Source organism: Anneissia japonica, unplaced genomic scaffold (assembly GCF_011630105.1).
Source record: "Anneissia japonica isolate Jap-2015-1 unplaced genomic scaffold, ASM1163010v1 scaffold1165_len1893470_cov193, whole genome shotgun sequence".
Lineage (NCBI taxonomy): Eukaryota > Metazoa > Echinodermata > Crinoidea > Comatulida > Comatulidae > Anneissia > Anneissia japonica.
This window is the reverse complement of record NW_022709613.1, coordinates 876,803-901,890: the sequence shown is the minus strand read 5'-3', so window position 1 is coordinate 901,890 and position 25,088 is coordinate 876,803. Positions and strand designations below refer to the sequence as shown.

General features: G+C 34.6%; 1 protein-coding gene across 3 annotated transcripts in view; it reads right to left on the bottom strand.

Moving 5' to 3' along the window:
• Nucleotides 1-5,107: 5,107 nt before the first annotated feature.
• Nucleotides 5,108-25,088, bottom strand: part of LOC117106867 (kinesin-like protein KIF14) — a 33,882-nt gene continuing 13,901 nt past the window's right edge. Inside the window, exons 8-28 of one of the 3 annotated variants that reach the window (XM_033248363.1) lie at nucleotides 24,613-24,729; nucleotides 21,805-21,926; nucleotides 19,818-19,990; nucleotides 19,127-19,332; nucleotides 18,680-18,864; nucleotides 18,335-18,437; nucleotides 17,724-17,875; nucleotides 16,169-16,208; nucleotides 15,975-16,049; nucleotides 15,233-15,289; nucleotides 14,851-15,046; nucleotides 14,080-14,168; nucleotides 13,263-13,412; nucleotides 12,763-12,866; nucleotides 12,065-12,147; nucleotides 11,603-11,809; nucleotides 11,189-11,382; nucleotides 10,851-11,015; nucleotides 8,828-8,965; nucleotides 7,692-7,932; nucleotides 5,108-7,097 (exon numbers count right to left, since the gene is read on the bottom strand). In XM_033248363.1, coding sequence (XP_033104254.1) covers nucleotides 6,733-7,097; nucleotides 7,692-7,932; nucleotides 8,828-8,965; nucleotides 10,851-11,015; nucleotides 11,189-11,382; nucleotides 11,603-11,809; nucleotides 12,065-12,147; nucleotides 12,763-12,866; nucleotides 13,263-13,412; nucleotides 14,080-14,168; nucleotides 14,851-15,046; nucleotides 15,233-15,289; nucleotides 15,975-16,049; nucleotides 16,169-16,208; nucleotides 17,724-17,875; nucleotides 18,335-18,437; nucleotides 18,680-18,864; nucleotides 19,127-19,332; nucleotides 19,818-19,990; nucleotides 21,805-21,926; nucleotides 24,613-24,729 — 3,162 coding nt within the window. In that variant the 3' untranslated portion in view covers nucleotides 5,108-6,732. The remainder of the gene's footprint in view (nucleotides 7,098-7,691; nucleotides 7,933-8,827; nucleotides 8,966-10,850; nucleotides 11,016-11,188; nucleotides 11,383-11,602; nucleotides 11,810-12,064; nucleotides 12,148-12,762; nucleotides 12,867-13,262; nucleotides 13,413-14,079; nucleotides 14,169-14,850; nucleotides 15,047-15,232; nucleotides 15,290-15,974; nucleotides 16,050-16,168; nucleotides 16,209-17,723; nucleotides 17,876-18,334; nucleotides 18,438-18,679; nucleotides 18,865-19,126; nucleotides 19,333-19,817; nucleotides 19,991-21,804; nucleotides 21,927-24,612; nucleotides 24,730-25,088) is intronic. The other 2 variants (XM_033248365.1, XM_033248364.1) reach the window with 2 other exon arrangements.

Here is a 25,088-nt window from a genome sequence, read left to right as displayed (position 1 = left end):
AATGCACAAGTCAATTTCAACATCCGTAAGCAAGGTGTTTAACAACATTTCCAGTTACTTTAAAAACGCATTAAAAAGAGACGGTCATGTTTATTAAAAACTGTAGGAAAACACCCTATAAATCGACACCTTACGGGCTGCTAAGATTCCTCGTTATTTGGTTCCAATTTTTCTGACACAATGATTCCGAAAAATGTTGAAAGTAATTGTATGAATTAAGTTCCATCCGGGAAAGACGAGATATTTGGACTCACAGCATCGTTGATTACAACACTAATAAAACACATCCGGCAAAATGTTAACCTCAACGACATTAAAACTTAACTTAATATTTTCCATTGAGAAACATCTCATAAAAAAAAAACATGGGAACAAATTTTAAAAATTACACTTCAAAATATTTGTCGTAAGGACGGCATTAAAACGTAACTTAATATTGAAAAACAGCAAATAGAAAAAAATACGCGAACAAATTAAATAATTTAAAATATTTCGAAATTAGTCTACATAAGTTGAGGGTGAGGAATCTGTTGGTGTGAAAAAACTATCTGTGGGTGTGAAAGAAAACGTTGCCCCGACCTGGACTCGAACCCGCAACCGTCTACATTATCAGAAGTTCCGGGGTTGCAGCCCCGTTTGAAGCAACATTATTTTTAGTTGTTTTTCAGTCTCGCAGATTTTTCTTGTACTATTCCTGGTTAGTGAATGAAGGTAGAAGGAAGATATTGTCGACAAAAACAGATTTCAGTCGAGAAAGGCTCGAAACAATTAGTGGAGAAAAGCTAGGCTTACATATAAGATGTATAAATAGAACACAGGTAGCACTTTATGTTTAAGTACCTCAACAAAAATAATGATTAAACACGCTTTTGCCAGCACACAATAATAGCTTCATAAAGTCAAAGATGGTAGACGGATAATGAATAACAAAGAGTTAATATGAAAGCCAAGAATGTAATTTGGAGATGAACGGAGACAATTTCCTTGCACCACAATTATGTCTAAACAACAACACGTCGGTGTCAGAGATTTAGTCTAGAATTTAGGAAGCAGGCCATATCGATAAAAATTCCAGGGTCATTTAAGGGGAGGGATGGAAAAATACCACGTGGGTGTGCCAAGTACCCACTAACCTTGCAATTATTATCTGAGTCACCTATAGGTCATGGGCAATAAACTTTTGAGCTGTTGATTCAGGAATTTCCTTCTTTGAAATTCTAATACAATTATATTGGTCACATGACAACCCCCCCCCCCACTTTACATTGTGAACTTATCTGACGAGTAGTGGGCAGCGCCTTGTTTGTAAAGCGCAAGCTTAAACTACATGGTCAGTGGTTCGACCCTAGATGAATAGGTTGGTAATTGTATTCATATGTTACGCAAGAAGACAACAAACATGCTGCGGGACAAAATGCAGTAAAATTTCTTGATTTGGAATGATTATGCCTCAAGCAAAACATATTTTCAATTATACTAATTATTTCCATCCAATATTTCGAAGATACTGACAGAGGTCATGGACCAGTCCTTAAGTTTGACAACTAAAACTGGGTGGTAATTTTATAGTGTGGGGAAATACGTCCATATTAGGAAGACAGATGCCACGCGGGAGCTGTCTCTTATACACATCTAGATGTGTATAAGAGACAGGTACCAACCATACCCCCTTCAAACTAGTCATAGAATTAATATTTTTCAATCGGAATTATGAAATGTTACGGATATTATGTTAACGAAGTGTAAAGCAATAGTAATAAAAATAGTAAAAGCCGTACTTCATCAAACTGATAAAGCACTAGCATGATGACAAAGGCCTATGCAATTATGTTTTACAGAGTTTGTAGGTGTTCCATGATCACATGTGGTCGATTAAACTATATAAAGAAAATGATATTAATTTAATAACAGTTATTACAATGATGATTGACATATTGGGAATGAACTTTAATACATTACAGTTGGTGATTTATTTGGAAGATATTGTTGCTGACAAAATTCCACTAAAACAGAGATTCTATCCAATGTCATTCATTTTATCGAAAAATAAAGCCCTGTCCAGACTATCAAATAGTTTTACAAGAACATGTGACATGCCTAAACATGGTCATGATGACATCACATCATGACCATATATAGGCACATCATGACTATGGGCATGAAACAGGTTTTGTCAAAGCAACTTAGATAATCTGAACAGAGCATTAGACTTTAATCAGAACCGAACAATTATTGACATTTTACAAATTATTCCAGATTTTTAATGTCTCATTGTATTTCCAATTTTTGTTTGATCTGAAGCTTCATTTAATTAACTTAACGTGATAAAACACTGAAACACTTGTTTCTTTGACAAATATTTGCCTTTTGCTTATCCTAGATAGATATTCAATATGATTCGTTGTGATCGACGGAACTCACACTCTCCCCTCATCGTGGAACTACGTGGAACTATTTGTCTTCAGTCGCTATGCTTCGCAATCTAATTATAGAACTGATTTCCTATAGCGTGGCTCATAACATTCAGAGATCATTATCTAGAATATTAATCACGACATTAATGATCGTATTCTCAAGGTGATAACGTCATGAATATTATTTTCTATAAAAGACTGAACATCCTGAGTGAGCCTTAGGGGTCACTGTACTCGATTGAGGGGAAGGGGACTAAACGAGGCGTTTAGTGTTCGCAAGGAGATGTGTCTTTGTTGTAAAAAAATCACTGTATTTTGCTATGTTCTACAACCTACTACAAAACGCAGACCCATGGAAAGTTCTTTCAAAATTGCATGTACTAAATTTTTAAACACTATACATTTTTTATTCAAAATTCGCCAGACAGTCTTAAACTCAATTATGATAAGAAATCAGTACGGTATCAGTACAAATAAAGAATTGCTTTTATCAGTAATTTCGCCCAACCACTGACTTCGTGTAGTTGTCGGAAATGGAAGTTAGGCCTAATTGTCGTATCATAAGTCGAACTTTCCACTTGAACGAACCAATATGACGTCAATATGATTTGACTTTGCTCTAAATATCTAGTTATTAGCAAATTAAGGGTGGAAACTCAGATTACTAGATTGCGAAACAGAACCCAAAATAATGCCAATATTAATAGTGTACTGACAGAGGTCATGGACCAGTCCTTAAGTTTGACAACTAAAACTGGGTGGTAATTTTATAGTGTGGGGAAATACGTCCATATTAGGAAGACAGATGCCACGCGGGAGCGACCAATGGAGTCATGACATCATGCGTTTCTTTGTGTACCAACACAGATACACATTGCATATTATTTTATTATTAATTTATTTAATTGGAATGGATTCGGAAACACCATGGATAAGCCCCTGGAAGTTTGAAAACAGTGGGGTTCTTCTGATTTGGGTAGTACACCAGCTGACATTCTCCTGCTCTTTCCAAAAATGTGAGACTGCCTTCTTAAGGTACACATGAGCAATATAAAAACAGGATTAACGACTTTGAAAGAGTAGATACAGTACCTGAAAATATTAAAATTCAATTGTTTTGGTCTGTGTGTCTTTGGAAGTTATACATTGATCGATCCTTTTATTTCAACATAAATGTTTTAATTTGATTTTAAGTGTTATTTTGATCTTGAAATTTAGACACCAATGTGCGGTCCTACATTTTGATGAACTACATTATTTCCGTTTCATAATTACCGTTCGGTAATTAGCGAGACAATATTTTTGCTTTCGGCTGAATAAAATTAAAATATAACCTAGTAACTCAGCACGGAAGTAAGGAAACAGTTGCAAATTTTTAAACTATTAACTTACAAATCACAAATGACATTTTTTTCTCTTAGGAAACCAAGGAATTGTGTTTTTCCAGTTAGGTAGACCTGCAGTCCGGTACACTGTCGTCGGCTGACGCCATTCCACAGATTGAACGCAACACGACGAGGCGCGCGTAACTGTGTTACTACTCAAGGTATAAAACAGCGGGAGAAAATACAAGACAATACAAATATACATGAAAGATGATATGCAATATAGACTTGAGAAAGACGCAATAATAGCCCCTACTTACACTCGATTAGTTGTAAATACCTCCCTATATGTGCACGTTTACCGTAAACATGGATGGAAGAAGGCCTACAGTGTATTTACAGGAGTTTACAGTAGGCGAAAATTATGATAAACGATTTAAAGTAATTCACTGAAATGAGAGCTCAAATTATTAGGAAGAGAAAAATAAATTAATGGTCTCAAAATTAATCATGGTGTTAATATCTGTGCAAAATCAACAAATTATTTTTTAAGTCACTGTAACACGCGTGTTTATAGGAGCTGAAATTGCAACCGATCTTTAAAGAAACCATCGGTTGTACCATGGACCACCTATCAATAGGTCCATGGTTGTACTTACTTATGTATAATCCTTATTTTGCATGAAATTAAGGACAATTTCCTGTTTACGTTCTTATATTTGGCAACGTATTGTAACTGTTTTAATTCATTTCTCCTTTTTCCAAAGAAAAAGTAAACAAGCAAAACGAGAATTTTGTTTGGTGACCGCATCCACTTTGGATATCATCTCAGACAGTGACATGGCGTAACGGCCTATGCGCTCTTGTGCGGCAGTTTACAGGGCCCCAGTCCCACTTCAAAGGGGATCGACACATAGGCCTTATCAGTCACCGAAACAACATAAGCGACTAAATCGCAGAAAAATGCATGAAAAGTACTGCGTGTGCATAGTAAAGTAATAATTTGACGACTTTTTTTGTCAAAAAATGACATTTTGAATGATCAAACTGAAACAATGGCATATCCAGCTGACATTCAAAATGGACACAATGAGAGTAGTTACACTAGATTCGATCATTTCGCGAAACATTCTAGATGAACTGAAGATTAGGCATATGTTCTAGAAATGCTTAAACGAAACGATTAAAAAAATGCTACCATCTTTCCTGGAACTGGCAACAATATTTTTATTATCATAACATTTCTGCTGTGTACAACAGAGACCTTCAAACTTCTGAGAACAATAATTTTTTAATTTCCATATTATTTGCATCTTCTACAGATTTAGATCATTCTCCAGTTGACTCAACAAAAGAAACATCAACAAATTGTACATTATTGTGATTACTATTTAATTATGAGCCAAATAAGGTGTTGTGGTGTATTTCATAAGAACATCTCTCGACAGAAATTTTTCACACAGATAGAAAAATAGAAAATCCATCAACATGATAGACTACTTCACACAAAGTACCATTTTCAAACAAAGTTAGCACTGTCCACACAACAAAGATTTTATGTGACAATACCTGATTTGCCCATGTGACATTTGTCACATAAATCTTGATAGTAACATATTCTATTTAAATTCTATTTATTTCACATTGTATTTACACATTATGCTCTCACCACACCATAGCCCTTTAAGTAGCATAAAGAAGCCACGTTTATCTTCAATGGGACAATTACATTAAATTATTAAAAGATAAAGTAAAAATCAACTTATGTTTTACATATTATTTTCCTCTAGGGCAGTTGCTGAATGAAACCAGTTACATGTACTGTACTACCGATCTTAGCATGAATTAAAAACAAGTACCTGATGAATAATAAGCACCTAGAGAACCATCAGGGAAAATTGTCTTTTAAACGCAAAACCCTGGGTTCAAATCATGTCATATGTCAGGGTTCAAATTATGTCAAATGTCAGAATTATATTTTGAGAACATCATTCACAGAAATCCACACTGCAGGCCAGTGGACAGGGGCAGATCCAGAATTTTTCAAACAGGGAGCACAACATCTTAAGAATAGATGTGAGTAGTGCTAATCTTAATACATAACATCGATATGCTTTGAAATTAAAAATTTAGTGCCCCCCCACCCACAACTGAACTGGATCTGCGTCTGGCAGACTTGCTGCATGAAGAAGTGGAGCTTTAGCTAACGTTTTTAAAAGACCTGACTTCAAATACCAGACTCCTGTGTTCAAAATCATTTAACACGTGACATCAGTGTTTGTTCTCATAACTAAGGCTAAGGCTGGTGATTGTACTTAAAATGAAAAAACACAGAGCTTGTGTGTATAAAATATATTAGTCTAAAAGTACCGTTGTTGTGTCCTATGCTAATAAAGCTACTTTCATATCACTATGGTAATTCAGTAAGACATGGCTTTAATCTACATATTTGTACAATTTATATTTACACAATAAATAAGTATTCATACAGTATATTCCTAAAAATTAGGGAGGAGTGAGAGTGCTTGTTATCAATACCTTCTGCATGTTTCCAGAACACAAAATAATCATGAAAAAAACATGAATTGCTAAAATATATAAAAATTAATATTTTAAAAGAAACTATGACTGATTATTCATACTAAAAGTTCATTGAGAAAATAATTAATTGCAATGCAATTTCCCATAATATTGTACTACTAAATTTTCATTAAAAAAAAAAAAAAATTGCATCAATTGAGTAAGGGTCTGTGCCTGCATATACATACAGGTTCTAAAAAGTGCATCAAACCTTCCATCCATTGACTCAAAACATTCGAAGAAGAAACTTTAGTTTTATTCCAAAATTATACTTGAAGCTGTCAAAATGAATTTCCTAGTTAAACGAAATGCCACAAGATGTTGCATAGCTTCAGGCAATAGTTAGCTTTATAAACCATTTGCAGTTGTTTTATTTGGGGCTAGACATCAGATAAGTCCACTAACGTAATGGTCTATTTGACGTGTGAAGCATGCGATATCTCCGGTGCGCATGGTAAGGTACGTTTACCTTTTGTAGGTGTCAACACACCTTCGTGCCTCTCGCGTTCGAATTTTTTCTCCAAGACCGCTATCAACTCATGTGAGGCTGACTTTATCTGTTGGCTGGCTATGAGGACGAGGTCGCTAGGGCGATGAGGTTGAGTAGATGCAGAAGATTGCTGGGATGCGTTTGATTGTAAGGATGTGTTTCCGGACATCATGGATATAGTTTGCCAAGGAAGCAGATCCACTGTGGATGATGCTTCCGCTAATTGTTGTGATGTTTTTATTATACAGCCTACAGTTTGCCCAAGCTGTTGCAATTCGTAACGTTGCCCTGTAAAAAACATATTCAAAAATAATTTTCTAAAACTCCACAACTATGTACTAATTTCTAAATAGTGTATGTTTTGTTTTACCTTATATTCAGCTCATGTGCAAAAAAAAATCAAACCTGTTTACTAAGACACCACAAATATATATTTTGTTTAACCAGGGTGATTATTACACTATTACTCCTTAGCCATACCTATTACATTTTCCATGGCTATAGGTATGTGATGCAACTAGGCCTAGCTAAATAATGTTTACCTAATTCTTTTTGTAGTTTGATTAAATTCCAAAAAAGGGAAATTAATACGACTATATTTGTTTTCCATCCATATGTCAAAAAATCATACACTGTTGAGTAATAGTGCATTTGCTTGTATACTAATTTTCTACTAGTGTATAAAATTTTCTTTTTACTGCAGTTTTTGTACTCATTTCCTATACAGTTTAATGTACAGGAAGCAAAAAAAGATACTAAAAATGCATAAGGAACAACATATACAGTATTGCTTATTATCATCAAGGACAGACAGCTGCAAAATGACAAACAAATTATTAAAAATAAAGATTGCCAAAAAAAAAAAACAAAAAAAAAACTCACAATTACCATTTAAAACATGTGATGATATTTGGGAGACCTCCTGTACATAGTCCGCAAGAGCACCAGTAGCCATAGCCACATTCTGATTCCTCTGACACCTTCTCCAGTAAAAGACATCTGGTAAGGATTCGTCAATGTTCATGGTACAGGCTAACTCGAACTGAGTTTCCTGGACCTTGATGAAAAGAAGACGAACTGATCCAACTACTGGTACACAGTTTTCAACTAACCCGCCTTCCATCTAAAAAACACATGGGTATAAATATAAACAAATTCATAATCAACCAACTACAGAATTGATAAGCAACCAGTAAAAATCAAAAAGTAACAGCAATTTGTCTAAATTTAATATCTTAAATATAATTTAGCAATTATCTGCACCCCATCCAAAGTAAACACTGACAGATGCAACTGAAAGCTAAAGGCATTGATGCGCTGTTTACTGCATAGTTCTGGTCAGGTATGTGCGTCCCATGCACTTCTGGAGAGTTAAAGTCCTTTCCCATATTGCATTCACTACGCAGGTCACATGGAACCATGTGGAGTTACATCCCCACTCCAGGAATTTAATTTCAGAAATTTGAATGTCAATAAAATATCTTTTCACATATTAAAAAGAAAATCCCAGCATTGATAAAATCCAAATAAAATTCCAAATGGAAACTTCATCTCTAGGGTCATACAAAACACCAAACAATTGGCACCTTAAAAGACCCAAAAATGTTAACCTCAATCAATCAATAAATCAATCAATCAATATATTAATTAATCAATCATCAATCTAGGTCATGGTATATTTGCAAAAATTACATGTAACTGTTATTTAAAGTTTTGCCAAAGGAAACATCATACGCAACATCTTTATAGCTCTGAGACAGCTACTACAAAATATGCCAAAAAATGCAGCAGACCATGAAAAGTGACAAATTTCAGCCTTAAACTGCAAAATTCAGCTTTTTTTTTTTTTTCAAAGAAAAGTTCTTTTCTGCCATGCATGCCAACTCAAGTGTAAAACCACAAACTTTCTAACATTTAAGATTGGTTTTACTTGAGTCATAAAACCTCTGGTTTTCTCTGACCTTATATAGGCAAATAAATAAAATTGAAATGAACTTGGCTGTGTGGAACAAGCGTACCTGTGTGTCTTGCACCTTTTGTAAGGATGTCTGAAGCCTCTCTTCACAATCTCCTATCACTCTTAATCCTTCTTGTATCGTGCGGTCCACAAGCGCATCAGCACCATCTAAGATACCTTGCTTCAGTGCACAATCAATCTGATAGAAACAGAGGCATCCAGTAATTAATGGTCTTAAGTGGTTTAAGTACTAAATATTAACATTTAAGTTCACAGGTCACCACAGAAGGTAAGATGCTTGTCTACAGACCATGGCTTCAAATTGTTTCTGTGACTAATATATTTGTACTTCCACTGACCACTCACCCCCCCCCCCAAACCCACACCGCCCTTACTGCGAAGTCAAATACTATAATAATAAAACTATAATTACACAATTATGCAAACATATTTTTTTTATTTATAACACTAACAGCATTACTGGTGCTTCTCTTGAAATTTACATGGTACGGGATGTGTACTAAGAGAATATTGTTTCCATAAACCTGCCATGAGGATTAAACGGATATCCTGAGATGTCAGAGAGACAATTACATTATAATAAAAATTACGAAAAATATATGTCACTCAAAGAACAAGCCACATTGAACGGATATCCTATAAAGGTAGGGTGACAAATAGATCATAATATAATTTACAAAAATAAATGTCACTCAAGTCACATGTTGCTGTTCCGATTAATAAATATCATGGTATGTTCATGATTAGTGACAATTGCATGAAATGCCTACACCAACAAGTCACATGTTGATGTTCCTATTAATGACAATTGTGGTGTCATGGTATATCTACATTGGTGACAAATGTATAAAATTTCTAAACAAACAAGTCACATGTTGATGTCCACATTAGTGAGTTTGGTGACATGAGATTTGTCCACATTAAATGAGTCACATGTTGATGTCCACGATAATGACTAAAATATTGGTATGTGTCTTTATGTGAAATATGCATCAGTGACATATGTTGTAGGTGAAATGTCCAAAAAACAAGTTACGTGTCAAATTTCTACATCAGTGACTCATGTAGAATGTGAGTTGTCCATAGTGGTATGTGGAATGTCTCCAAGTCACATGTTGTATGTCTGTCCTCACTAATAAACCTTGTGGCATGTGAATTGTCCCCATTATTGTGTCACATAGTGGATTTTATGTCCACATCAATAATAATATTAATAGCAACTATAAGTATGGCTATTAAAAATAATTATGTATGTGTATGAAATGGCAATACTTTTACATATCACACAGAAGGTCAATATTAATGAATTAGGTGAAGTGTAAAATTTTTATATTATGTTTTTAATCATATTTTAATAAAAAAAAAAAAAGAAGAAAGAATGCTTATAAATTTGTTTTATGCTGTTGTCTTTGAGAGTGGCACTAATAACAACAACTTTAATTATGACTCATGGATTAAAATGAATAAACTGGTCAAACTAAAAAACCACGCTAAGTGAAATAGTGCCCTCAACAGTCTGACTCAGCATGTATCGTTATAGTAGAGAAGATTGCCTTTTGGATGTCACTGGCATCAGCATCACTAAACACTATGTAATAAATAAGGGGGTAAAATAGACGACAAAAGAAACAAAAGGGAAAAAATTGAAATCACAGTGTAAACATCAGCATTGAGGGCAGCAGACAAACCAGAAATTAAAAATAAGTTGATGAGAAAAGTCAATTTATAAGCATTGCTTTAAACAGAGAAATACCTAATCCAAGCCATATTTCTGAAAAAAAGATGTCCTCTTATTTAGGGTTTAAGAAGTTTGTCCATCAATCATGGATTCAAATTCTATCATCGGTCAACCGGATTTTTAGTCACGACTATAAGACAACTCCATACCCTATTAATACCTCGAAAAAGAACTTAGTTAAATGAAAAAGCACCATAGGTAGTGTGTGAAGAAGTTGAGTGTACTGTCCATAGAGGGAGTCCTCCAGTCAGATTTGCTGGCAGAGGCACTCTCCCCCACCCACTCTCCCACTCCACAAAAAAGGTATAATATACAGTAAACATACCTTTGGTGTACTTTCCTCTCTACTGCTTCTTTCTGGATCCAGTGTTGTCACCTCTGTTTCCGTAGCGATCGCTAATTCACCAATTATTCTGGCAGTGAATGTCAGTCCTTTGGTGATCTCTTGCTGGGATTCAGTAACCATGGTTACTATGTCACCCTCACATCCCTAACACCAAAAAAAAAACAAAAAAAACTACTTCATACATACTTAAAAAATGTATACATATAGCACAGACATATTAAGCCATGCGACCTCGTGGAAGAGATTAAAAATTTAAGTTTTAGAAAGAAAAGAATATTAACTTAAACACTATTCTTTTTAAAAATACAATAGATTACCTGTAACATCTTGCAGAAGTTGTTAACTATCTTCCTGGTACTGTCCACCAACTGTTCAGATAGATCTTGTATAAGACGTCCTTCTAGGCTAGATAAGTTCTTAGCCCACTCCAGGGCTTGGCTAGACATGTATTGAAGGCCCTGAGTAGCTTCCATGATGCTGGTGTCAACATCTACACCACATGACATATCACCTGCAGGCAATGAGAACAGAACAAAGTTTTCCCTCCATTACTTAGTTTATGGTTGCATATTCTACTAACGGTAACATTATCATGTGTTTACATGTTCAACAGTTCAAGGAGATAATGTATGTGTACTTCAGAATATATGAATTTTTTTTTAAATGGATTTTTATTGTGGTTATTACCTGTTTGAACAAACAGTGCTATGCTGCCCTCTTTAGGTACTTACTTGAATTAATAAATGCATCATTCTTCTTCCTTTGAAAAAGCTCAATAAAATTAACAGCTGTTAGAATTTGTTGCATCTGGATAAGTAATTCATCAGCAATGCTGTGCTCTTCCATCTGAAAGTTGTCCAGTTTGGATAAAATCTTTCCAAGAGTTTCCCGACAGAGATTCGGTATTGGCCACGCATCTAGTGGACCCTCCTTTTCTCCTAGATTAACCAAATAATATGATTTGAAATTAGAATTACAGCATATCTGAAAAAAATATATATGAAATCCAATTTAAATCTGAAGAACATCATAAATGTTCGCAATGGAGTGAATTTAAGTCATTAATTTAGTTTGAAGAAATATGGACAACAATTTATTTAAAAAAATTTAAACAATTACAATCAGCATCAGACAATAATGCTGGATACATTTTTTGATATTCTGCACCTTTTTTCTGCTTTTTTAAATATTACCTGAAATTGATGGAGATGCAGACAAACATCGACTTGACCTAGCACTTGACTGAACAGATGATAGGCTGCTGCTAGTACTACTGCTGAAAAATTGGATAAAACAATTATGCAGTTAGAAAAAAAATAATTGTATCTCCAGGTCACCCAAAAATAAAACATACTGAGCTAAACAAGTACATTAAAATACTTAAAACACTTCATTCCCTAGCAAACAACTCCATTTTGGTATCAATTCCCACTCCCACCCCCCACCTCACCCAACATTCATCCCCCCTGACAATAATCCTAGATAGGCTAAAAGGTTTTTATTAATTCAGCACAGGCAATAATAGTTTGCTATTATGACCAGAAACAAATCAATAATGAAACTTATAAGAGCATAACATATTTTTATTCTGTAATCGATGCTTGTCCTTATGCAAGACACTTTATCTGCATTTGGCTCTCTTCACCCAGTCGTATTAATGGGTATCTGGTAAGTGGTGAATGATTCATAATGAAATTAGTAGAGCTGATTACACGCATAACTAGGAATACTCCCCAGGGAGCAGAGGAGGTTGCACATTGTGTATGATTGATTCTATATTCAATCACTAGGGAAAAAAACGCCTTGAACAGTTTTCTGGATATGTGCGCAATATAAATCCTATGAGATAATAGTGTAATAATAATAATAATAATAATAATAATAATGTTACCTTGGTAGTAAGGGGCTTGGAAGATTCATTTGGATGTCTTTTTGCCAGGAGTCTTGTGGATCATAAAAGACATCATCTCCTTGGGAGCAATCCACATCAACACTCTACGAAAATATTAAAAATACCAGAGAATTATTTTGTTTCTATAAACTTCTATTCAAATAAAAAATTAGGTTAAGAAAAGCATCATGGGCACTAGACTAAATATGAGGATTGAAATCCCCAAAACAGCGTATTCTCGCTAAATGTTAAACTGAGTAATTAGAATAAGAATGTTGCAGTATTGTATACTTTAGTACAAAGAAGCCATAATACTTTTACTCATAACTTTTGCAATAGTAAGTCGATTTCAGTATCATTTTAAAGCTTACAACGTGGAAAATAAGTATATTTCATTCATCATTTCTGAGAAACTAAACATTTAAATTATTTAGTATCACAAGAAACACCTATCTTTGGTTCAACACCAGATAAATAACACAATAATCATAAGCTCTAACCTGATAAAGTTCTCTCATTTGTAGCAGTTTTTCTTCAAATTTATCCAGACTCCAGTATGTGACAATTCCAAGTCTAGTATTGTTCACACGAATCTTAACCACCATGTTTTGACTGGGGTCACTGGTCGCCACATCTTGTCGACTCAAAATCTTAAAATAGAGAAACACATACAGTATATCTATATCACACAGCACAGTGGGAATGGTTTGGTTTCCCAACCTTGAGGTGAAAGGTTTTAATCCTTCACTGTGCTTTTCACTCGTGTCCTTGAGGAAGGCACTTTATCTACATTGCTTCAGTCTACCCAGCTGTATCAATGGGTACCAGTAAATTGCTGAGAGCAACCTGCAGTGGACCAGTCATCCAGTGGAGAGCATCACACTCTCATCTGCTTCAAGCTACAGAAACTGGGGATAAGCTCCAACGCTATGAGCCCCATGGCTTGGAAAAGGGTTTAAATCAAGCAATCCGTGATTTTATTTCTTTTCTTCCTCCATTTTTTATACCAATGAAACATTAATAATAGGCATATGTATCAACAGATTAAATTTCCTTACAGTAGCACTGCAATCATTTTCAGACTATAAAAAAAAACACAAAAAAAAACCCTAAATACATTTTTACATTAATTATGAATATTTAACAAATTATTTATCCTAATTAAGAGAGAATAATCTTTTTCTAAAATCAAAATCAAAAAATAGTCTTTTATAATTAATTTTACATCCAACAGCTAATGGATATATTATGTAGTTGATAAAACAATATTAATTATAATTTTTATCCAACAAAATCTGCAAATGGACGAAACCTTACTGTGTGTTTCTTGAGTGTTTTGCTGATGTTATTTGCTTCCTGGAGATGGATAGACAGACGTAGTAAATCCAGTCTACTTCTGTAGGGATCTACGAAAAACACAAGAGAGAAAATCATCATCAGTATATCAATATCATATTTATGATGGCATTTGTTATAATACTCATCGGTCAAATAAAATACCCATGATTATAATTCCAATGACACTGATGCTACTGCTGCTAACAATAACAATGAAACTATGATTGCTAGGAGGAGTGTTATAGGAATTATTATTCTGCTCCTAGTAACACCTATATGAATGAGGTTGGAAGCTATTGGAGGGCAGCTTTAAGTAAGAACTGTTTCATTTCATTTCTTTAGGCACAAGCCCCAAGGATATGCCAATCAGTGAACTTAATCACTATCCTATGTGGCATATCCATTAAATGACAGGGGATTGAATGGACCAGTACACCGGGGTAACCCCTACTCTTTTCAAAGGACGTACTGGGTTCTTTTAAGTGCACACGAGCCAAATGCAAACACTGACCTTACGGTTTAAAGTCCTTATTATCCAAGAAAACTTGTTCCACCACCGAAACCATTCGCAAGTGAGCTGTTTGAACCAGCGCCGATATTATAGCTGAAGGTTACGGTGCCCCTGACTTAACCACTTGGCCAATCAACTCGCCAAGTTTAAATGAAAGCGGGTGGCACAACCGTTGTTGCTCAGACACTCAAACTTAAATAATAAAAAAGACAACAGTGATTAAAAAGAACAAGACTGACCTAATGTTGCAACAACAACTTTCTTCTTTTCTTCATGCTGTAGCTTCAGCTTGTGGAGCCTCTGAATGCTCTTCTCCATCCGAAGCTTTTCCTGCTGAAGTTCCATGATGACGTGGGAGTGGCTTAGCCTTTCCTTGGCAATAGCCTCCATCTGGATCAATTTCTTACCATCCGTCAGGATTTCTTCTTCCAGCATCTACCATATAGAGATAACAAAAAAACACTACAAAATTAGGCCTAGTGAAAGCTTATACTGTATAAAAAAAAACAATTTCTAAAGAACATATTGTCATTAGAGTTCATAGTTCACATTATTTGTTCTTTAGGGAATTTAAATTGACAAGTTTCAGAGATATGGAATTGATATTTGCATTTACTGTACCCTTTTTTGGTCCTGAAGCTTGGTTATCTTATCTTCAGCAGCAACATTCTGTTTTTCCTGTAGTAATGTGAAAATTGCATTGAATTATAAATGAACAAATAGTAGTGATGTTGTTAGTCTTTGAGTGGGATACTTACCTCAATAAACCAGCTACTTGCAAATTTTCAAATATGTGAGAATACCCCTTAAAAATTAATGAAACAGACTGTTGGCTCCTGACAGCCTGCATAAAATACTATCTACATAATAGTCTGTTTATACAGGTAAGTATTAAAAAATAAACAGTCAATATAAAAATGTCAACTTTGTGTATTAAATTGTCAGCAACATCAGCAAATCTGGCAGTTAAAGTGCTTACATTTTAATTTGAGGATACTGAATTCAAATCCTGTAAACACAGGAAATATTAGCTTGGGTTCCAGGCCCTAACTTTGGGTTACCCACTTTTTATTGCACTTAGTGCGTGTCATACCAAAATAATTTGGCTTCTTAACTTGTTTTCTTATTTCTCGGATTCTTATGTTGTCTCTGAATTAACTTACTTTTTGGTTGCTCTGTACAGAATTAGAGAAAGAAAATAATAAGGGACTTGTGGGAAGTCTAGGGAAATATATGTGGTTCATCTAAAAGCCAGCCTTTCATTATGTAATTGGCTAGTGTACTGCAATGCAGTGTGGATATGAAAAATATTTAATAAAGAAACTTGTCCATTATAGTATATGATGAGATTCAGGAGCCTTACCAACTCAGTGGACAATGAGATCAACCTGGCTTCATAATACTTCTTCTGTTCCTCAAGTTCTTGCTGGGCAGCTTGCTGTTAAAAGTATAAAAGAGTAAGTGAGGAATTGAGAATCAACTACCTTAACTTGTTTACTTGCTGTTGGATGTACAAAAAACTTGTTTAAAAAACTGAGATAGCGAATGGTATCTTACCTGATGTTCTTTGAGTTTGGAAGCTTGTTCACTCTCTAATCTAATAATACAAATAAAAAATTATATAAATAATTTGTTGAGAAAACTGTATTGTCATCATAACGATTCAAACTAAAGACCTTTCAATTATCTTTCAAATAATACAAAAGCAAAGATAACATGAACTGAAATTGAACCAGCAACCCTGGCAGTACAATTCCAATTTATATTATTCAGCTGTTTATTTCTACTCTCGTATAAAATAGAATATTAGAATAAGGCCTAAGAAAAAAAATTGTTTGTTTGCCCTCCAGCACCTGCCCCTAGCTAACTGAAAAAAAAACTAAAAAATTTGATTTTTTTTTGTTCACAAATTTAAGAAAGTGATCTTTATTTTTCTCCATTTTGCACATGAAAGTTGTCTAAATCTGGTGTCTGATGTAAGTATCTCCATTCTAGGCCTAAATTCATTGCAAAATATCGATTATGGGTTATTTTTATTCAGTCTGATGAATACTCTTTGAAAAACAAATAGTGAGACAGGCTTAATTGCAAGCATTGCGATTTAATATGTTAATTGTGGTGACAAGAGAAAACAAAAAACAAAAAACTTTTTTGCGCCCACCCCTCCTATACAATTTTCAGCATTAAAGGTCAAACAACAATTTTTTTTTAGGTCCAAGTATGAGGAGGAACTGACTTAATTGCTGTTTGGATTAGCAAAAGAAGGTTTTCACCTAATGTGAAATTTAAGAAAAATACTAAATTATTCTATCCATGAAGGAATAGGTAGTAATTATTTTACTCAATGCATCTCAGCTGTAAAGATGCTGAACTGAGATAATGTCTGAAGTGCTATCAGCACTCCACCTCAAGGTTCAACGATCAGCTACACGTTACTTGTCACTGGACAGTCATGCTCAGATGGATAGGCAAAATACATGCCCTCTGCTTGATGTAATTTTTAACAGAAATTCTCTGAGGTATCAACAGAGAGATCCCTTGTGGCCTTATGATGTATGCTAAGAAGATAATCTATAAATAATAGGTAGAATCTTTCCAACTGACCAGTAAAGGGCCTAGCTGCTCATTCAACCTTAAGAAAAGGGTGCTGACAGCACTTCATACACAGGGTAAGTCTATTTTCCACAATATTTTCTCAACATAAATGAAGGTTTTACTCAAAAGAATCATTGGGAACAGATAAACTTATATTCATCTTTATAGGGGATTAACTTCATGTACGGTTGTACAAAAGGTTGCTTCAGTTACCTGGTTATTAGATTTTGAAGGTGTGTCCACCCTATCAAGTTGCCTATGAAAAATCTGTGATTCACCCATATATGGGGATGATTCATTCAGCCCCTGTCATTGTGGAATGATGATAACATGTAGCCTGCCTCTTTGTGGCAGCTACCACAGACCACACCCTTATGAAATTCAGGACAACGACGCTGAAAGTTATGGGTTATTCTCTTATCTTTACCCTTACACGTGGTAGCATACGACTCAAACACTATACTGCTGTGCCATATGCTTGAATGACAAAATACAAAACGGTACTATCTCTACAAACCTTGCAGCTTGGGCAGAGATCAGTTCATTCCTGGCAAACTCAAAGTCACTTTGTTTACTACGAGATGATTTACGTTGTTTATGCCTTCCACTGCCAACCTCCACAGGGTGGTTGAATCGGAAATAGTGATCACCAATCACAATGCGATCTCCCTTTAAAATAAAAGAAAAATTCTTTAGTTATCAATTATATTATTCTACATTTTAATTATAGTACTGGTATATCAATACATGTATAAGTTTAAGTATGACAAAATTGTTACACCAACAAGTTTTTGTAAAACAAGAGAAGCATGTTAATTTGTTACATGTATCTATTGGGTGAAACAAGAAAATGATGTCATTTTTCTTGATAGTGATTGTGATAATGCAAGTACTATGAGAGTATTAGATAATCCCTATTTAAAATAGAATGTGAACAAAGTGCCTGAGTCTAATGGCCACCTTTACATGAATACAGTATATGTTACTAGCAAAACCCTTCAAGTAGGTATTCACCTAACTTAAGGGGCAGCTTATAGCATTATCCTCTGGTGCAGTACCACAGATGTGACCCAACATTTATTTATAAGGGAGCAGCATTAATTATTTTTAAAAATAATGTTCTCTTACGTGGTGCAATACTGTAGGAGAAGTGACAAGTGCCCCATTCAAGTATGTATCTGCCTCCAACATGGGACTGATGCTTACTATGTTTTTGACATTGTTGAATATACTGCAAAAAAATCCAATTTGATGTGTTTAAAAGAATACAGTTATAATTTGACATTAAAAACAGTTTAAACATACATAAAGAAGAAAGTACTAAGTAAATAATAATAACTTAAATTACTGTTATGTAGTTTTATAACAAAGGAAACTCATTTTTAAATTCATTGTAAATTCTCTTAGGTTAATTTTACAAGTATTATTGTAGATTATCTGTGAACAAATTATTATATATATATATATACATACCAGTGTTTTGGGGCCACTAGTGCACCCTGAAGCTGTATATCGTGTTTGGAGGATTTACTTTGTTGACCTACTATATTTTGACCTTCTTTTAATAGGTAGAGTAAAACTTCAGAAAGCTGAGGGTCCTCATTCAAATTCACAAGGTTAGGGAGCTTATTGTCTACCTTCAGTGAGATACCAGATTTCTGCCAAAAAAAAATAAACAGTTGATCAAATGTACATATTAATAGTAAATAAATATTTTGCTACACTGTGTATCTTTTGCATTTGAAAAAATAGACAGTTTAAAAGAAATGAAGAGTTCATGGCATTGAGGCTACAAGGAAGTAGAGTATGGGATAGCAGTTTAACATGAGGACCAAAAGCTATGAAACAGCCAAAAATTAACAAGGGCTGGCATAAAAGAAACCTTGACACACACATTAAAAAGCCTCTTAACCAGCCTACCTCTAATCCTCTCGACTGTTGTTCCCTACTCTTCTCACTCTGTTGTAACTTCTCCTGCCAAGCTCTTGTGGCTTCTGCCATCCGTCGTTCACTCTCGTTCAGCTGTTCTTTTAAAGACTTGATTTCTGCGAGACTTGACTGGTATGCCGTGTCTGACGCTCTTCCATTCTGACTTCTCCGAAGCTTCTCCACTTCTGATCGCAGTTCTAAAATCACACAAATTAAAAGTAATGTTAGTAAAAAACTAGAAATTTCCATTATTATCATGAGGTTTTCTGGTAAACAGATAACAGGCATCAATTGATTTTAATATTAAATAAACGACCAACGCAATGGAATTTCATGTCAATAACAGGAACCTTCTTTTGATACCTTTATTTATATTTTATTATGTCAGTAAATGAATTTAGATCTGAAAATGTTATGACCCCCATCACGACAGGGGTACTTGTGTCATTTTGTTAATTAGCAGGTGAACATCTTAATTGTGAACAGTTATTGGGTTATGACGGAGGATCCCATGCACCACCGAATATTATGATCAGTGTGTAAATTTGCTGGTGAGAATATATCTTAATTGTTGACACATGCAATAACACAAAATGCGAAAGTTTGTGCTAGACTCTTAAAAAGTAGCCATAAAAACTGGCAATGAACAATAAAACAACATAAATTAGGAATGATACAGTACCTCGTATTAAACGTGCATTTGGATCTTCATTCACCTTAGCAGCATTGATGATGGATCGCGCCTGCTTAGCATAACGAAGCGTGCTTAACGTCTCCTCAATGTGTATACTAGAAGGGCTGATAGTAGCGATCATGGCTGTCTTAGCATTGCCTCCTAAACTGTCCTTTAGCAACCTAAACAATGAGTTTATCAGTAAGTTTATAGGGCATATTTTACAAAGCATGTATCTATACACTATGCAATAAACACACAAAAACATAACAGATAACAGAAAATTGCTATCAGATGCCAGAGTTTCCCAGAATGTTTCCCTGTTTAAAGTTAAAGGTTCATGGAATAACGAAACAGCCTGAACCCTCTCTCAGTCTTGCATATCCATTTCAATGGAAAACAAAGCTATACATGCAGACCAGGGTTGGCTGCATCATCATCATCACTTTTAATATCAGTATCATTTTCATCATCAAAACCACCATTATTTTCATCATCATCATCATTTTATATCAACATCGTAGTCATCACTACTATCAGTATAATTACCATCATCGTCATCTACATCATCATTACTCTCATCAGCCTCATTATCATTTTCATCATCATCATCCTCATCAGTCTCATCAGCCTCATTTTCATCATCATCATTATCATCATCACTCCCATCAGACTCATTCACATTTTTATCATCCTTATAACTCTCATCAGCCTCATTCCCATCATTATTATCATCATCATCACTCTCATCAGCCTCATTCCCATCATTATTATCATCATCATCACTCTCATCAGCCTCATCATTATCATCAACATCACTCTCATTAGCCTCATTCTCATTATTATCACTCTCATTAGCCTCATTCTCATTATCATCACTCTCATCAGCCTCATCCTCATTATCATCACTCTCATCAGCCTCATTCTCATTATCATCACTCTCATCAGCCTCATTCTCATTATCATCACTCTCATCAGCCTCATTCTCATTATCATCACTCTCATCAGCCTCATTCTCATTATCATCACTCTCATCAGCCTCATTCTTGTCATCATCACTCTCATCAGCCTCATTCTCATTATCATCACTCTCATCAGCCTCATTCTTGTCATCATCACTCTCAGCCTCATTTTCATCATCATCGCTTTCATAGCAGCCTCATTTTCATCATCATTACTCTCATCATCATCATCACTCTCATCAGCAGCATTTTCATCAACATTATAGTATGATACTGTAATCATTGACAATGAGCGAACCATTAAATAGTATGCTCATAAAGATAATCTACCCAATCTCTAAAGGAATATAGGAGGCTCACGCAATAATTGATTTTTCCTTTCAATCATATTTCCAAATCTATGTTAAATCTTATGGCTTCTGCATCGAAAAAAACAAGCGAATTACTGTCTTTGAATAAGAAATTTTCAATGTCTGCTATTGCAATTATACTATGAATATTATTTTTAATGTTTTCATTTAATATATCTTTATTATTTACATTATTTAAATTATGGTTTATATTATTTTATCATTAATTTTCTTTATAATTATCATCAGTTTGTATTACTGTCATAATATATATCATTATCTTCAGCATTATTTATCATAATCATCACCTTTACAATTATGTTATCATTATCATCTTCTGTCATTGTTATCATCTTTGTTATCATCAACATCATCACCATCATCATCATATTCATCACCATTGTCATCATTATCATCAACATCAACATTTTTTTTGTAAAAAGTGTTATTTTTTATATACTTATCTTATTACATATTCATTCATTCATTCAGAAAAAAAAATATGGCTACATAGGCACTTGGCCTTAACTACGGTAATTGTCATTCACTCTTCACTCACTTTGCTTCATCAGTGTGTTCTTTGATGTAAAATTATATTTATCTTATTAGCAATCATTCAATCATTTTCAGACCTGCAGGCCACATATAAACAAAGTTATATAAGAGAAGCACTTTTCTTCTTACCATGTCAATACACTTTCTCTGTAAGGGATAAATGCTTTGATCCTCTTGTTTACTGATTTATCACAAAGATTTGAGATAACCTTGCCTAAGGTTAGAAGTGACTTGTTAATGCTTGCCCCTTCCTGCAACAAAAATATTAAGAAAAGATTAGTTATTGATAATTCATTTCCATAAATGATCAACTCAGATTAATATTTCAGTTAATGCCATTAATCAAGCTATAAGAAATGGATTTACAAGGGTGGAACAACACAAACATTGCACAGAATACAATGCATACAGGAAATTTTGAAATTGATGATATAATGAATTATAACTTTGCATCTGGTTTCTGGTTTTTATGTATGAAAATGGAGAATAAAGCTGTGCTTGCATTGGATAAATTTTGGTAAAAACATAAACAACCTGCAAATATTCTCCTTGGTTAAATTATGAAAGACATTGGCAATGGTGTATGTTTTCATTTATATTTTAAGGTTCTATAATTTGTTATCCCTTTCTGAAAATTGTTTTTTTATTTTCTGTATGAACAATTGCTTTTTATCGTTATCGTTGCAAGCATAACAGGTCTTTAAAGTCAACTGGAAATATGTTTGATGGCCCGATGTCCATGCATGAGGAGGGGTAAATTTCAACAACAATAACAACAACTCAACATCCCCTAAGCCTGGACAGCTTGGCATAACAGTTGAGTTTTTGGCTCTTCACCTTCAATCTGAAATTTGTAATCTCTTGCTATGGATTTCGCTTCTGTCCTTTTTATTGAGACACCTAATCCACATTGTGTCGATGAGCACATATGCATACTTTTCCTTGTAGGCTCAAATGCAATCACGCTGATTACTATCTACAGCATTATGCAATATTCCCCCCAGGGTGCTCAGCATCTGTTCCATAGGTGATTGATCTAATGATTGAGGTAATAATGTGAAGGGTATACAATAAAAGCCTTGGCATGATGTGCAATATAAGACCAATATATTATTTTTATAGATCATTTCAGTAATTGTCAAGTGTGCTTGAAGCAATAATGCTGTATAGCAACTGAGTACTGTATTCAGATCCATAGCTTATAATATCATTATGATTATCATCCAACATTTGTAACTAAAGATGATCTTCTTCTTATCGTGTCTATTCGCAAGTTTATATTCTGTAGAGGCTTGTAAACGTAAGTCTAAGAACTTGACATGAAGATTTTTTGTGTATAGTGGTGAAAGCTGATTGGTAGGAACAGGCGGGACATGAACGCTCCTTTCTTGACCCCAGTAAAGAGGATGGAATACAAGTGAAAACCACTATTTACATGTAGATGCTTTAATCACTAAGTGAGCAATAGAAAATAAATGAGCCTTCAAAAACCTGTATTTATTTTATAAACACTAGATGATGAATGCATGCCAGAAGGTAAGGCATTCCATAATTCCATAATGTGGGGGTGGAAAATGAGAATGATCATTTGTCAAGGTCCTTGAATCTTCATCTCCCTAAAATGGTAGGTCACAAGCAGACACACAGCAACCTGAGGAAAGCTGTTATTGTAGAAAATGTGGCACTCCACTTCACATTGATAAAGGCCTAAAACCTAACAATTATAGAATTGAATTAGGTACAATATACGGGAAAATCTTAAAATGAAGTTTTGGAATTTGGAAGAAAAAAAGGTTATTTTTACAGATTTGAACCCAGGACAATGGATTTGAAGGCAGGCATCTTACTTACACACCTAGTCACAGTACATCTCTACTCCTGTTTACACTCTAACATATATGCTCGAATTGCAATCACTATACTAATCCTACTACTAATCCACCGCTCACAATAACTTTGCGTTTCTGATTGCCGAATCAATAATGATAGAATCTAGAGGGATTAAGTGTGAGTATCAACAGCAGCACTGGCGATACATAGCCGGCTTACATGAATTATTCTGTTGGAGAAAAACATGACACATCAGTCCAACTGTGTACAAACAGAGTATGTTTCACGGTTGCCAGTAAATTATTGTTTAATCCACTGGGAATGCTGCTTACAATATAAAAAAAATACTAATTCAGTGAGCAAAGCTGTAGCTTGTTAGTTATGATCCTCAACTTCCCATCCCAGTGTCCTGGTTTCAAATTCAGGAAAACTAATTCAGGATATTTTCTACTACTTAAAGTCAGCTGCTTCATGCTGCCATACAATGAGACATTCCTGATGATGACATAATTAATGTCGAAATATTGAATCCCAACACGATGGCGTGTATTTCAATACCTGGAGTATGTATTATACTTTCTTATCTGAGATTAATCAGTGGACCTTTCGGTTTATGAGACATACTGTAGAAGAACAACATACTTCAACCTTTGGGAATAGTTGATGCACTTCTTTCACTCCCTCTTAAGTACATTAAGTACAGTATAAATGTCTTCTGTAAATGTTCTGGTATCTATACAGCACCTTTCCTTTAGGTTACAAAGCGCTTTGTTTTCTCTGGGTATTTGGTCCACATGCTTAAGATTTGCTGCCACACTGGTGCAGTAGCAGGCAACCCCACCAGGTACCCATTTAATATTATCAATCGCAGATAAAGTGCCTTGCTCAAGGACACAAACGAAATGCACAGTTGAGGGATTAGTTTGAGAAGATAAAATTCTTAAGCTGCGGCAGGATTTGCACACCTGTATATTGTAACCAAACCCAGGTGTGGATGGGGTAGGTATCACAAGGGCAGGTGTCATTGGAGGCAATGGGCATATACAAAAACATTGAATTAACATACAAGTGTCGACAATAACTTGTCTTTCATGCACCAAACCATACCTTAAGACGATCACCTGATGTAGCAGCTGAGGAGCAACGCTCACTGCCAGCAAGATCGATGAGGTTGATGCGACTTGTCACACGATGGATCAAGTCTTCTCCTTCTAGTTTTTCCATCTGAGCGTTACAAATAATAAAAAGTCCAAATTAAATCATATAATTTTTTTGTCTGCTTAGCATTTTTACATTTTTCAGAAACTGAGTTTGTAAAAGTTAATAATTGAAGACTGTGATCTGTTAATAAAGATAAACTATCTACTTTGAAAATTAACATTTTAAATTTAAATTGCTTACTTTTTACAAAATTATGTTTCTGAAATTAAAAAGATGCATTAATTTCACTGTTTTTAAATTCTTTGCCATACACAGGTCTACAAATTGATTGTTAATCCATTTAAGAAAGACAGTACAAAATCTCATTAATAATGGCCCTTTAAAGACAACCAAAACAAGGCCCTCTACTCACTAGTATTTGA